The sequence below is a fragment of the Xiphophorus maculatus genome, chromosome 18 (assembly GCF_002775205.1).
Source record: "Xiphophorus maculatus strain JP 163 A chromosome 18, X_maculatus-5.0-male, whole genome shotgun sequence".
In the NCBI taxonomy this organism is placed as follows: domain Eukaryota; kingdom Metazoa; phylum Chordata; class Actinopteri; order Cyprinodontiformes; family Poeciliidae; genus Xiphophorus; species Xiphophorus maculatus.
Genome location: NC_036460.1, coordinates 4,751,207 through 4,765,763, shown reverse-complemented (window position 1 = coordinate 4,765,763; position 14,557 = coordinate 4,751,207). Strand labels below are relative to the sequence as shown.

The 14,557-nt window shown below is 40.7% G+C and overlaps 1 protein-coding gene across 1 annotated transcript; it reads right to left on the bottom strand.

Annotated features, from left to right (window-relative positions):
- Positions 1 to 135: 135 nt before the first annotated feature.
- LOC102225131 (sushi domain-containing protein 6-like) lies at positions 136 to 13,876 on the bottom strand. The gene is made up of 5 exons (XM_005811983.3): positions 12,568 to 13,876; positions 7,044 to 7,142; positions 6,062 to 6,262; positions 2,357 to 2,489; positions 136 to 1,277 (listed from the first exon to the last, which is right to left on the bottom strand). Exons 2-5 carry the CDS (start codon positions 7,132 to 7,134, stop codon positions 950 to 952), a joined length of 753 nt encoding a protein of 250 aa, XP_005812040.1. The 5' UTR covers positions 7,135 to 7,142; positions 12,568 to 13,876; the 3' UTR covers positions 136 to 949.
- Positions 13,877 to 14,557: the final 681 nt, after the last annotated feature.

Below are 14,557 nucleotides of genomic sequence, written 5' to 3'. Positions count from 1 at the left end.
ATTCAAGGTCTGTGAAGGCGTCCCTGCAGAAATAAAAACAGGAAAGTGTCCGAAGCTTTTAGGTCATTTAAGATTTAAAAAAAATTTTTTTTTTTTTGCAGGTTAAGAAATAAAGAGCAAAACAAAAAACGTCCATTAGTCTGTTTGATTTAAAGAAAATTAATCTTAGGTAGTAGATTTAAATGTTATATTAAAAATATAGATATTTACATTCCGCTCTCCACTGATTACAACAGAAACCAATTTGATTGTTCTCATCCCATCAAATATATTTATTTTATGTACAATTAATAAAACGCTTAAATTACTTTAATAACTCTGTGCACCTCTGTGCGTCAGATTGCGCCTGAAAACGTGCAAAAATCTCAGACAGAAATGGCGTAGAGTCGATCGCCATGGAAACGGGAAACGTTCCTGTAACACAGCCCCATCACTGAGGGGAGGGAAAAAACGACGTCTCCAGAACTGAAAACACGGCAAAACCTCAAAAATCATTTACATAAATTAATGTTTAACAGCTTAGAAACCGGCCAGGAGGCTTACATTCATAACACACACACTCAATACAACCAACATTTAATTTAGAAAAACTCTTCAGTCCTCAGCCAGCTCCGTCGACGCACTGGGCGCCACACAACAGCGGGGATTTTTTTTCTTCAAGTCAGCATTTTTTGAACATGTGTAAGTGATATGATCAATAACAGAAGTATGTTGTTGACTCATGCACCTCAAAATACACGAGTCTGGCGTTCTGTGCGCCGACGGCTGGCCGATCAGATTTCGTCAGCTTTGTATAAAAATCATTTCTGTCCTGATGCCGCGCAGCTGCGGCCAATCAGGAAAAGTGCAGGTGGTGGAGGAATCAGCGGCTCCTCCTTCATCTTCGTCAGATGAGACACTGAAGATTACCAGCTGTCACAATCGCGTCTCCATAGGAGCTCCTCAGCGATCAAGTGTCCTTATCGTCCGATAGATGGCAGATGTTCCCGTCGTTCTGCAGCTCTCTGGAACGGGACGACTGGACCTCTTCGTAGGGCGGAGGGGGGTTCTCCGGGCTTTGGATGGACAGCAGGGGCTGGTGGCTGCCGTCCGGCTGGTCAGTTGGAGGCGACGGGCAGAAGCCGGGTTCCTCCTGGGCCAGCAGGAGCTGGGTCGGTCCCGGGGCGGAGCAGGGAGGGATGCGCTGCCCCCAGCTGCCGTACACCGCCTCTTCGTAGGACGGGAGAGAGACGGAAAGGCCGTCCACCATCAGGTCCAGCTGGTCCGAGGAGCGACGGCTGCCGGGACACAGGAAGAGGAACCTCACATTACTTAACGTTCAGGAAATTAGTTTCTAATCAGAATCTAAGGTAACGTAGTAGGTTCTGATCTATGATTCATGCCAATGCTGGCTCCAAACGGACTTCTCTACAGAAGCTGCAGACGATGACAAAAAAAAATAAATAAATAAAACGCGTCCGCAATCAGACTTCTGGCTGAACGGTTTGCGACCCCAAAGTGACCCGAATGCGCAGAAGAACAGTGTTGATGTCACAGCAGCGCTCTGGTTACAGAAGTAATAATGGCCGCCGCCGTTTATGGGTCGATTTTTAAGTTATTGAGTAATAGGATGTAGTGATTTTTCAGCTGTATCAAAATTAGTGGACTTTGCAAAACTGCAACGGAAACTTTTCTCGTATCACACGAGTCACATGATCAACAACCGTTTATTACTCCTGGCGGAAACGACAAAGAAGACGACAGGAAGTGGTTGGAGGACGACGGCATTTGTGTTTTTTATAATATATTAATATATTCATGTGTGATTTTAATAGTATTTCTTATTTACTGGAAACACCCCAATTGCGAAATGGCGTTTTTTCATCATTAGCAGAATGGAAACACAGCTAGTGACTGAAAATTATACTCATGATATTATGTCAACAACCGTTGTTTACATCCAGATTTATGCCATCTGGCTTCTTCTGGCGCAGAATTATGACGCATGTTTCACGTCAATGACGCAAGTCGGACATGACTGTTCAGCTTTGAAAACAATCACATGTAGATCCGGTTCAGCTCCACGTATCGTCACTTTCCTACGATGACTTGGGCCATGTGGAAGTGGCACAAATGAGGTTTTTTTTTGGTGAAATGATTGGAAGTGGGCGGTTAAACCGACATGAAAATGTCGGATTTGGGTCATTTTGCCTGATGTGTGAACGTAGCTCAACTGATTTCATTTATACAGAACCGATTACTGGACCACAAAGCCAGATTCAGATCCAATCCTCATTCAATTCAACCCAGTTTGGATTTCAAAACAGTTTCTGTCGATCAGATAATGGATTTAACTGATTGGTTTTCTTCTCCTTACCTGTGCGATCGGCAGGGGTAGAGGCGGGACTTGACGATCAGGCAGGCGGTGGTGGTGAGCAGGAAGATGGACACGCCCACCGCGGTGGTGGCCATGCTGGGCATGTCGCCGTCGGGCTTCATGCTGGGCCCGTCTGTGGAGGAGGGCAGAGACGCAAAAACGTTACCAAAAATAAATAAATTACAACAATCACAGGTGGAAGAAACTCTGCAAAACACAAACTGAACGGTTGAATAGTTCAGCTAAGAAAGAAAAAAGGAGTAAATCAATTATTCCCTCTGGTTCTGATGGGGTTTTTTGGACAGTTATGATGTGTAACCATGGCAACAAGGTATTGCTTTTACAACCAGAAGCACTTGATTAGCATCTCAGAAGCTCAAGTAATATCTGAACTACGACCCCAAAGCCCCGAGGAGTTGAAAAGGACGAATCACGGATGCAGAGAGAAAGCAAGTTCAAACCATCTTTTCCAAAAGAGGAGCAGCAAAAGCAAAGGAGGGGGAATAGCAGAGTTTGCTAACAAGCGATTTGTGTCATCAAGGACATGTTACTGTGGAATATCGTCTCTGCTGCTAAACGTTCACAACTTCCAGTGAAGCTACGAGTAACAAAAACATTTGTGTAACCTGCACAAAATAAGGAACCCGTATTTTATTTTGGCGGGTCAATCTGACAGCACCCTTTAAGTTACGGGTCACAGGTGACTCGGATGTCAATCGCTGTTGCTGCTGTCCCTGTGGCCAGCTGCTCGTCTCGGCGTCTTCTAAACTTATAGAAGAATACGGCTGGATCGAGGCTTACAAAAAGGACCGAAGGATTAAATTGGGTGTTTCCTGTCGACCGCTCGACGGTGAGTCGTTTAATTTACGTACTTTGTTTTCTTTGGAAATAGAAATGCGGTGGCGACACGCCCACTTAATCTGTGCATTAATGACTGAAAAGTTTATTTATTGATTTAAAAGGTCATTTTCTTTTTGTTAATTTTGTGGCCGAATAGATTATATATTGTTAAAATATTAAATAGGCCTTTTGATTTTTGTAGATTTGTCCTTTTAGGACAGTTTTAGTTATTTTTTTGATTGATTTTTGCTAACGGCCTATAGAACTCTGGGCTTGGTCATTTGTTTTTATTGGGGAGTTGCGCAACGGGAAAAAAAAAAGGAAAAAAAAACAATTGTTTATTGAAACGATATGGAAGTCAATTAAGTTTAATTGACTGCGTCAATTAAACTTAGATATAATGTGAAAGTGCACTTTAATTTGATCTGTACCGGTAACTTTAATTTGATTTGTACCTTTTACCGGTAACTTTAATAAGGTCTATACCCTTGATTTGAATCTGAATGTAACTTTGAATTTGATCGCGATCTTTAATTGGAAATTCATTTGAAAAAAATCATGAGAAAACACTTTATGGAATATAGTTATTTGTTTATTTTTTTGTAATTGTTAAATGTTTTTTTATTTTGGATAACAGTTTAACAATGTTTAAACATGACAGCTAATTTGTTTTATTTTTATTCATGACCTTGTTTAGGTCAGGTTTTTTCCCACCCCCGGTGTCACGTCAGGATGGCGAGCTACCGGATCACCGCAGCTTCGCGGTAGGATTTAAATGAACCAAGCTATTTTTTTCATTCTGGACCTATTTGCTCTGGATCTTGGAAAAAAAAAAGAAAACAATCAGATATTGATTGATGGACTATTGATCACCTTGGATTCATGAATGGACCAAAATAGAAACTCTTGGGTGACATCAGGGTTTATTGTTTTGTTGCTGAGTGCTTGTTGTTTTTTTTTTTTCTCTTCCTTTGTTGTGTTTTTGGTTATATTATAGAAAATCACTGTTATTATAAATATTATTATTATTGCATATCTCCATATATATATGAAAGAAAAAAAACAAGTTGAATACAATAACTTAAACATACTTTTGTCTAATGGTATTTTATTCACACCCACGGGCTCCATAGCCGAATCTAGTTGAGCGCCATTTGTTATATTTGGCCGTAGTCAGGCGCCTAGCCTTAAGTAGCGTTACATTTGGGATAAATAAAGTATTTCTGAATTTAATTCTTCTGAACAAAACTTTAAAATTAAAAACCAGCAAAACATTCTAAGCTAAAGGAAATTATATAAAAACACAGAGATTGGGTTTTTAAAGGAGGAATGTACTTCTCGTTGAGTGCCACTCCGGCTGTTTTTGTTGCCAGTAATGCCTGCTTTCGAAGAAAGCAAGGAAATGGGGGTTCCACAAGGCTGAGTGCTTGGATCCCTTTACCTCATAATAAAACTGGAGCCCATTTGGTTCAAATAATCCACTAATTTCTCAGATTATTACAACACAGTGCAGTCATGTGTCATTCAGGGACCTCCAGTCATTATCATCCACTGCAGAGACAGGAATTTGCAGCTTCTGTTTAATTGTTCATGCATTTCATCATATTTCTGTAAAAAATTGAACGTAACCCATTCATCAGCTACAAGATGTTATTTTCCTCTGCATTTTTTCTGTCATTTTGACAGCTTGAAGGAAATCTATCTCGGTTCATTTATAGTGGCTTTGCCCGCTTCCTCTTTGTGCGCTCTGACTTCCTGTTGCTTCGTGTTCGACTGAATGGCGACAGAGGAAGTTGGAACAGTTTGAGGACGGTGGAGCATCTACTTCCTCTGCAGTGAGTCAGAAAGTCTCTGAGCGGATCTGGTAAATAGGTCAAACGATAACGGTGGCAAAGTTGCTGCGTGTTGCCAAAAGGAGCAAACCGTGGAGGGTTTAATGACTTTTAGGGCTAAATCCGGACCAGATGCACAGCAAAACTATTAAAATACAGAAATTATTCTCTTGATTTTTACACACAAAGAAATTAAAGTTTTTATTGTTTATTTTAGGAAGAATAGAGATTGTGAGTAAGTAAGGGGAGTAAAGTTGTGCAATCCAAATTTTAAATGTTGGAAAAAACAGCAAACCCTCATAAAATGACTAATCGCTGTTTAGAGTATCTGGGTCAGAAGCGCCCGTGAGTCAGTAGATCATAAACTGAGAAACGCCGCACTCGGTCAGCGCTAAGGGAAATGTTTAGAGTTGCCCAATAACCTCTGCACCAGAACTCAGGCTGCAAAACAGAGTCCTGCAAATTTTTTCTGTAAAATATGCATCAAGTCAGACAGAGCTGAATGAAGGTTCGTTTTGTGCAAAACGCAGCGGAACCTGACACGGTTCTTCCCCATTTTATCCAGAGCTGCAGTAAAAGCATTCATCAGCAAAACCTGTTTTGTTCCGCTTCTAAAGGTCACTAAGAAGAAGCCCTTTTATTCATTCACTGAAATGATCGTAAACAGGAATTAAGAAAACAATATCCAAAAGATTCTTTCGTAACATTTGAATTGGAAGTTTTCACTGGAAATATCTCCATGTTCAGCAAACTGCATGTCGTCCTTCAAGAAGAGTTTCTAACGAATAACAGAAGGGAGATCAGCAAGAAACCGAGAAACCGACGCTGCACCACGGTTCTTGTTGCAGCACCCCCACAGGCGAGGAGGGGAACAGGATTTTCAAATAGTTTGGTTTGTTTGACTCAGGGCAGCATAAAAGAGAATAACAGCAGCTAAAAATGTAACAATTTTGGACTCAATTGAACTGAATCTACTGGAAAACAGCCTCAGATTCATCATGATTATCTTTTGTATTTCTGAATAAATTCGTACCTTTCATGGGGATGCAGGAGGGGATGGGCGGCGCCCACTTCCCCCGGTGGCACCTGGAGCTGGGCTTCTTGTTGCCCAGGTGGTATCCGTTCTCACAGAAGATCCGGAGGACGGTTTTATAAGGAAACCCGCGGCATGGAGACGGGTCGCAGCGGAAACCTCCATGTTCTGGTACCAGAGGGTGAGAGCAGTTCAGCCGGCCTGCAGAGGTCAGAAACAAGTCGACAGACAGGTGAGCGAGTTCTGGAGTTTTCTGGCCGATCTCCGATCTTTAAAACGCCTGACCTGCCGATTCCACTTTTGCCCAATTTTCTTTATTTTTATAACAAACACTGTCACTATAAAGTCATTATAAACCTTCAATTTTCCATTTTTTAAATCAAAATCATTGAATGCCTCTCAAACAAACATGGCAAAGCAAACGAGGAAGATTTTTTTAAACCTTCGCAGAGGGAAAAAAGTAAGATCAGTTTGATATATTCCAAAATTTATTGATTTATCTGTGCATAGCTAATGATTATCTTCAGTATTTGGTCAAGAAATTCCTACGTTTCAACTGATAAATCAAAATCAAAATAAAGAAAATCAGAACTGATCGATTGGTCAAAAGCTGACACATGTAAGTGAGAAGTTCTTTAAAGAGTTGGGACTTTGGGCCGTTACATGAAAACGTACGTTATGGCCCCAAGGCGAGTCAGAAAAACATTTTAAAATAACAGTTTCCATCATGTCTGCAGGCTTTTGAGCCCCAGAAATGAAGGTAATTATGAAATAAACCAGATTCAGAGGGAAAAAAACATTTACGATAAGATAAACCAGACGGCAGGTTTCAAACCTCCAAAACACAAACACGCTTAGCAAGAAGAGAGTAGAAAAAAAGACAAAGTTTCACATTCAGTCACGATCAGAAAGAGTCTTCAGAATGAGTCAGAATCAAGCAATAAGAAGGTCAAAGGTTGCACACCAGCTGTGAAGAAAGTACCTGCAGAGAGGAGCGGGGAGGAGACCAGGAAGAGTCCACAGACGAGACAGATGCGTCCGACCGGCCATGAATACTGGACTGGCGCCGACATGAAACTTCCTGAAGAGTTAAGAGAAAAATCCCCGACATACTTAATATTTTCACACCAAGTTATTCAGAGAATCAACGCGCCTCTTAGGATATTTTTAAATCTAAAAATCTAAGACCAAAGAGGACATGTTGGTTTCTGGTGTCTCAATAGAGACTCTTGTTTCTGGGCAACTGAAACACTAGAGCAGCAGAAAACACATAAAACCAGAGCAGGAGGTTCTGAGGTTATTTCACAAGAACTCTGAACAGACTAACAGAAACGCACAGGCAAAAACACGGCGCTAGCTACCGCAGAAGCTAACGTCTACAGTCTTCATCGACATTAAATCTTTAAAGAACTTGAATTAATGAGTTACAACAAATTTTAATTTCCCTTTGGGATCAACAAAGTAGTTTACACTTTTCCACAAGCATCCTGGGAGTCACATAAAAAAGGGGGAGGAGCTAAAGCCTTCCTAGCATGCAAGCAAACGAGAGTCTAAGCTTTAACGGTCACTGAGCTCCAACCGCAAACCTCATCATGACATATTTTACCCACGAGAGGCAGGCGGTTCTGCTGGTCCCACATCTGAAGGTCTGTGATGTTTATAGTGTTTTATCTGAGGCCTGCGGCAGGTTATTGATTTCAAAGTAAAGCTAACCGTCTTTATTCTGGCTGCATGATTTAGCAGAAACGCACTAAACAGAGCATTTCATGGAAAAATATCAAAATAATAACATTTGGGAACACGAGTGTGAGAATACCAAAAAATAATATATATATATATAAAATAAAATGTTTATTCTCTTGTGTTTCTCCAAGTAAAACATATGCAAGAAGTTTTATTAAAAATGCACAATATATTTTTCTTGTACAGTTTTGACTTAATTAGTGCTCTGAATGTGTTATTTAAGCAAAGTGCCTCTTTTTGAGTCTGCATACTCCAATTAACAATTAACTGATTAATTGACAATTATTTGAATTAATTGTTTCAGCCCTAATTTCGTCATTTGTAATTTCTCTACAAAAGAAAAAAGAGAAAAAATTATTCAAATTGGAAATCGAATCTGCAATGGGAAAAAGATTTATTATTTCAACACTACTGTTTCCAGATCAACATTTTCTCCTTTTTTTTGTATTTGTGCATTTACTGCTGACCTTTGCACCTCATCAGGCCGCTCGCTGGATCCGAGTTACGTTCAAAATCAACAAATAAAAAAATGAAACAGATTTCAGCCCCTGAAATGTTTCTGCAGCACAGAGAAAATCAACCCTGATAAATTTCCCTTTTTATTTCAATTAAATTGATGCAAAATGATTCCAAAGAGCTACTTTAAGCTTCTGCAGTAAAACTTTGACATCTACTCCACTTCAACATGAAACCCAGCCTCGCTGCAACCTTTCAGCCGACTCAAAGTGAAACCCCTCACCTGAGAGTGTTTACAGTTTCGACAGAGCCCATATTGACCGACACTCATCTGGAAAACATGCAGGGCTTCTGAGGTGATGGGTTTCTGCCCCTCTCTCCTTCATTCCCAGACAAACGCAGCCTGTGAAGCGCCAGACCTCTGCCAGCGTCAAACCAAATGCCACAGTGTGTGAAAATGTGGGTGTGTGGGAGTGTTTTCGCCGCCTTCGGTGTGTGTGTTGGGAGCTTTCATGTCAACAGGGATGCCAGTCATCCCAAGAGCAGCGGCGGGGAGGGCCCGGCGCCACCGCAGCACGAATACGCTAACACCTCCGTCTGATGCGACCGCGACCTGCGTGGGCGCGCCGCGTCTTACTCAGCGCTGATATTAGGCCTCCTGCTGTCAGAACCAGGCAGGCTGCAGAATTTAAGCCACTGATCAAACATCAAAAATGAGAAAATTAGCATCAAATTTGTTTCGGCTGTAGAAAATGATTTCCTTCGTCTGAAATTCAGAATAAAGAACAACATAATCTGCGTCGAGTCATAAATGTCAGATTTCCTGCAGACATCAGCGACACTCAGCCACGAACGAGACGCTGCTGCTGTTCATGCAAGTTGTGCTGCATCAGCCTCTGCTGTGACGATTCACGTTTCCAGTAGAGCTGCAACTCAGCTGGCTTAGTAATCAATTACTCTGACGATTAATCGATTATTCTATCAATTAATTGGAAGAAAAAAGGTTCATTCTGTTCATTTAACAACTAAAGCTGTTTTTTTTTTACAAAATTATATTAAAATATCCAAATAAGCTAATTTTAAAAACATTTTATTGCCTAAAATGTAACAGCAGCATTTGTTTAGTGAACGATGATCATTTGGAGCAAAGGATGCATCTGCCACTAAAATAATAATAATGTTGACTAATCTGTTGATTTTCAAAGATAATAATAATTGGATTGTAAAAGGTGATTAATATGAGTTGGGTTTTTTTACCGAGTTTGAACCAGATGAAGGTAAAACTGCAACCAGAGGAGTTCTGCGTAGAACATATTAACAGACAAAGAAGATTTTTCTCATCTTAAATGCAAATTGTTTTAATTTTTTGTAAAGTTTGGCTTTATTGACTGACTGTGTTCTTTAAGAAAATGCCCTTTTTTTAGAGTCCGTACTCCAGATAACCAATTACTAAATTAGTTGACTATTATTTGAATAACCAATTAATCATTTCAACCCTAATTTTCTTTCATCTGTAAGGTTTTATCTAGAGAATAAGTGAAAAATACAAAGGTTAAAACAGGATCTGCATAACGTTTTACTGATTTCTCTCGCATTAAAAGTTTTCAGCACACTGATACTTCCTCCTGCAGGGTTTTCGCTCCGGCCGCTCTGGTTAAGGAAACATGCGACACACGTCATCAGGCTGGATGAGGAGCATCATTTGCAGCTTTGATGGCCTTTTCTAGGGAAAAAAAACAACAACTTCCGGGACACAGGAAGTGATGCGCTTTGTTTCCAGCCACAACATTCGACTCGTTTGGAACAAACACAGGAAGACGAGACGCAGCGCGAGCGATGCTGCTGCAGACAAGAAGAGGAGTTGGGAGGGGAAAACCCTGAGCAGGAAGAAGCTGCAGGACGGACGGCAGAGCCAAGCCGATTCACATCTAACAAACTGCGTTTATATTAAACCTGCAGTTTGTAACATCTATAAATATATATATATTTTTTTCATTGCATATTTGTTAAATCTGTCACCATGTTGTGACAGTACTATATGAGTCAGATAATCTGTGAAAAGACAGATCTCCTACACCTCCTCCCTGAGCTGCTGTTGCCTGAAGAAATGTACCAAAAACCACCAATCAGAGCCAGGAGGAGGGGCTTAGCGCTGTCAATCAACCTGATGTACTCTTTGAAAAATGTCCTAATGGTGGAGAAACAACTTGTATTTTAAAGAAAACGATTTATTCCGCCGTCAACAGTGGCTATGCCAAGCACTGACGACATGCTATGCTAGCTGCAGCGTAGCAGAGAGCAAGGGGAATCTGGAGGTTGAGCAGCACCATACTAGATTGTGATTGACAGCACTATAACCCGCCTCGTAGCTCTGATTGGTTGGTTCACAGATTACCTTGATCAGCTGAATAACTAATAAACTGTTTAGATCCGTCGGCGCCATGATTTTTAATGACTTATAGCTCATTCACGTGTGATTTTAACTTCATTTCTGATTAAATAGAAACACGGCAGTTGTTTAGTTGTTGGTTTTTAGAAGTCTGCAGAAAATAAGACACAGATTTGCATGTATTTGTAATGAAAACGCTACAATCTGGTTGATCAGTAGCTGCAGCGGGACGCTGGATGTGTTTACATCGGCTCGCCCCGCCGAGATGAAAAAACCCCACAGCGATGCGTGATGGAGCCCCACGGCTCTACATTCAGCTCTCTGGGATGCAGGATGCTTTGTTTTTGCGCTCACATGTGCAGTCAGCTGTGAGAGAAGCCATTCAGCATGCTTCTGCACAGAGACAATGCTGACAGTGCATAACGGGATGGGCTTTCACCACATCTCTGCTCTCTGACACAGATCGGATCAGAGCAATTACACCAAAATAACTTCAAAACACAAGCAGGTGAAGCTTAAAACTGCTTTGTTTTGGGTGGAAGCCGAATCCAAACCGATTTTTTCCTGAACTATGCACCCCTCGGTCATGGAGGGAGTCACCAGAAAACATGAAAACTCGGCACTTTTATCCAAAAAAACGCTTCTGCAACATCAGAGTTTCACTTCTGCTCCTAAAGTTTCGTTTTAACCATTATGAATTTTGCTTTCAGCTTGCAATAGCGCATGTTTTTGGTGTATAAACACATTCTCTATTTAAATAATGCCAGCAGGGCCGGATTCAGGAGGATCTGGGTCCCTGGGCTGAAGCCAGTTTGGTGCCCAAAATATACAAGGTTATATTTTGTCAGAAAATAATTTTAAATTAATCATCTTTTGTTGTTTTTAAAGCACATTTTGAAGCATTAGAGAATGGGAAAATTTGAAAAACACCCTCAATTAATTTAAAGTTTACTTTTTTGCATCAATTCATTAAAATTTCCACACAGCAGAAACGTCACATGTACATGAAACCAGTTTTTACCAGTTTTTCTGAATTTATCCTTTAAAATTTCTAGAAGTGTATTTCTCCAAAACAACAACAAAAAATGTAAATCCCATCATAAGTTGCCAATATTATGGTGGTAAACTTTAAAACATCCTTTAGCATGCTAAAGGGCTAACCCATTCAAATGTCTGCCTAGCTTAAAAATAAATTATAATTAGCATTTATAAAATATGGACGTGCGAAATATCGGAGTGAACATATATCGGTCGATTTCAGTCGTTGTATAATGGTTTTTCTATCATTTTGATAGTCGTGTTTTTTTGTTGTTTCGGTGTCAAAAGGGTAGAAAAATGTATATAATGTCATAAAATACTGGTTTTCAGCCTTTAAAGGACTATAAATATAGGTTATCGGGCCAAAGTTTCACATCGGTGCCAATCTGGGGTAAAAAAAAAAAAACCGTGTGGGTTGGGCACCAAACCGCATCCTACTGAACGGCCCTGCACAGACCCATCATCTCATCAGCTGGCTTCACGCTCCAGTACATTAATCCGTTAGTTTTTGTTCCTCTTCCAAGTCCAACTATATTTACTCAATAATCAATAAAACAGGATTCCTAATCAACACCCAGGCACAGTAAAACCAGACCAGACTCGCTTTGAATTGACCCTTTAACCAGTTTCACCGAGGATAACTGGAAACATGGAAAAGTGGAACTGGATCCTTTTTTTAAGGCTCGTTTGGTTACTGTAAATAAATGATCGGATAAAATGAAATGGTTACATCAGGAGAGCAGAAGCGTTCAGCTCCGCTGGTTTTCTAGAAATACATGTAGAATAAACACAAATCCCTCGGTCGCTCATTTAATAAAAAAAGGTGTTTCGTGTCTGAACATGTCCTGTAAAGACCAAGTAGACGGTGAAAACGCCTCACCTGTGGGGCGGCAGCGCGGCGGGGCTGGCAGGCGGACTCCCGGTTCGGTTCCAGGCTCTGAATGGGGACGAGGCGGTTCGGAGCTCCGCGGTCAGCTGACGATCTCTGCTCCTGCTCAGCAACAAGTGAGACCTTTTCGGCTGCTCCCCCTCGCTTTGACTCATTTATCAGCTGGGCTTCGCAGCGACATCCCGGCCTCTCATTGGCTGCTGGCGGCTAAGCCCCGCCCGCCGGCGCAGCGCCGTTACATTCTGGAAGCGCCGTCCCTTCTTTACACCACAAGCAGACCCACATATGAAAGAAAAGAGGAACTGTGGCCAGATAGCGCATTTAAAAATACATATATAAGTTGAGACTACCCGGAAGGTAGTACAGTCATCTCAGGGCTGCTTAGTTATAAAAGCCAGAGTTTCTGCTGCTGACTTTTACCCGGAAGGATTAAAAACAAACTCCCAGAGGCTGAACTGAGAGGATGTTCAAAGAACTGGTGCATACAACCCGAAGGGTATTTGTTCAAAACTGCAAAAAACAAAACAAAATCTTGAGATTCAGTGAGCTAAAGCTGAAAAATTAGCCTTCACATTCATGAATTGATTCATGAATGAACAGATTCACGAAAGGACTTATTCTTTACTAAACAGATCCATGAATGAACTGATTCCTAACTGAACAGGTTCATAAATTTGCACTACAAACTAATCCAAAACTACTTGGTTTGATTTAGAGTTTTTGCAGTGTACTGGCCGTAAGCCTGGTTCATCCTTTAGTTTCAACATTTTGCTCTGTGTCAAATTCTCACATTAAACCAAAATAAACTCATTAAAATCAGGTGGGTTAACCCAGAAACGGACCGGAACCAGAACATTTTACATTCTGCTTTGTAGCTGCAGCAAAAAAGCTTGATGTTTGATTTGGATCTTCTGGTATCCAGAAGAACCACAAACGCCCAGCTGTTCTGCGGTAAATAACGGCACATCTTCTCATTAAAGGGGACGCTCCGTTCTGTCCGCCTGCAGCAGCACCACCAGCGCCAGCGCCAGCGCCAGCGGCAGCGGCAGCAGCGGCAGCAGCAGCAGCAGCAGCAGCAGCAGCAGCAGCAGCAGCAGCAGCTTCCACCCAGAAGGCGGAAGTGCTAAAAATACAAGCCTGTGCTGACTCTGCCTGTTGCCCGTAAGGCGGCGTGGAAACAGATTTTTTTTCTGGGTTTCCACTGAAGGTTGCGTCAGAAAGCAGGTGAGAAACCGACAGGTACGGCGGCGACCCCGGAGCAGGAGAGAACGTCTCCAATCCTCAGGAGAAATAAAGCAATAAAGCAACCCCGACTTTTAATTAATGTTTTAATGAAGCTTTTAGCATGAAAGAGAAAAAAAAAACATTTCAGAAAATCCTTTTCAAACACGCTAAACGTTTTAAAATAAACTTTTGATTAAAGTTTTGAAGGTCAAACTTTGGAAAATCCTGCTTTTGGAAAGGACTCAAATACAAACACAGCCTGTAAAAAGTCTTCACTCCATTTATCTTATTACTTTTACAAATCAATTCTGATCAGGGCTGCAGCTAACGATTATTCTAGTAATCAAATATTCTGACGATTAATCGATTAAAAATTGTCACATTCTGCAAAATTTCCATTTAACCATGCAGTTAAGCTTATTTTATACAATAGTAAAAATGCACTAAAAGATGCAAATGAAAACTGAATTCTGTTTTAAATAAGAAAAACATTTTATTGTTGAAAATGCAATAAAAAAATTCTAAAGTTGTAATTTTGTATTTTTTGCAGAATGTGAACCAGGTGACGCTACAGGAGTTCTGGGTAAAGCATATTTACAGACATAAAAGTTTTTCTTTCTTCAATATAAAATAAAATAATGTTTTTTACAGTTCTGGCTTAATTACTGAACTGAATGTTCTTTATGCAAATGACCTGTTTTATAAAATGACTGAGCACTAAATTAGCTGACGATTATTTCAATAAACGATTAATCGT

Coding starts and splice junctions, on each gene's coding strand:
- LOC102225131 (XM_005811983.3), bottom strand. CDS start 7,134: ATGTCGGCGCCAGTCCAGTATTCATGGCCGGTCGGACGCATCTGTCTC. Junction 2,490..6,061: donor CTCCTGCATCCCCATGAAAG/GTACGAATTTAT, acceptor CCTCCTCCACAG/ACGGGCCCAGCATGAAGCCC. Junction 1,278..2,356: donor TACCCCTGCCGATCGCACAG/GTAAGGAGAAGA, acceptor GTGTCCCGGCAG/CCGTCGCTCCTCGGACCAGC.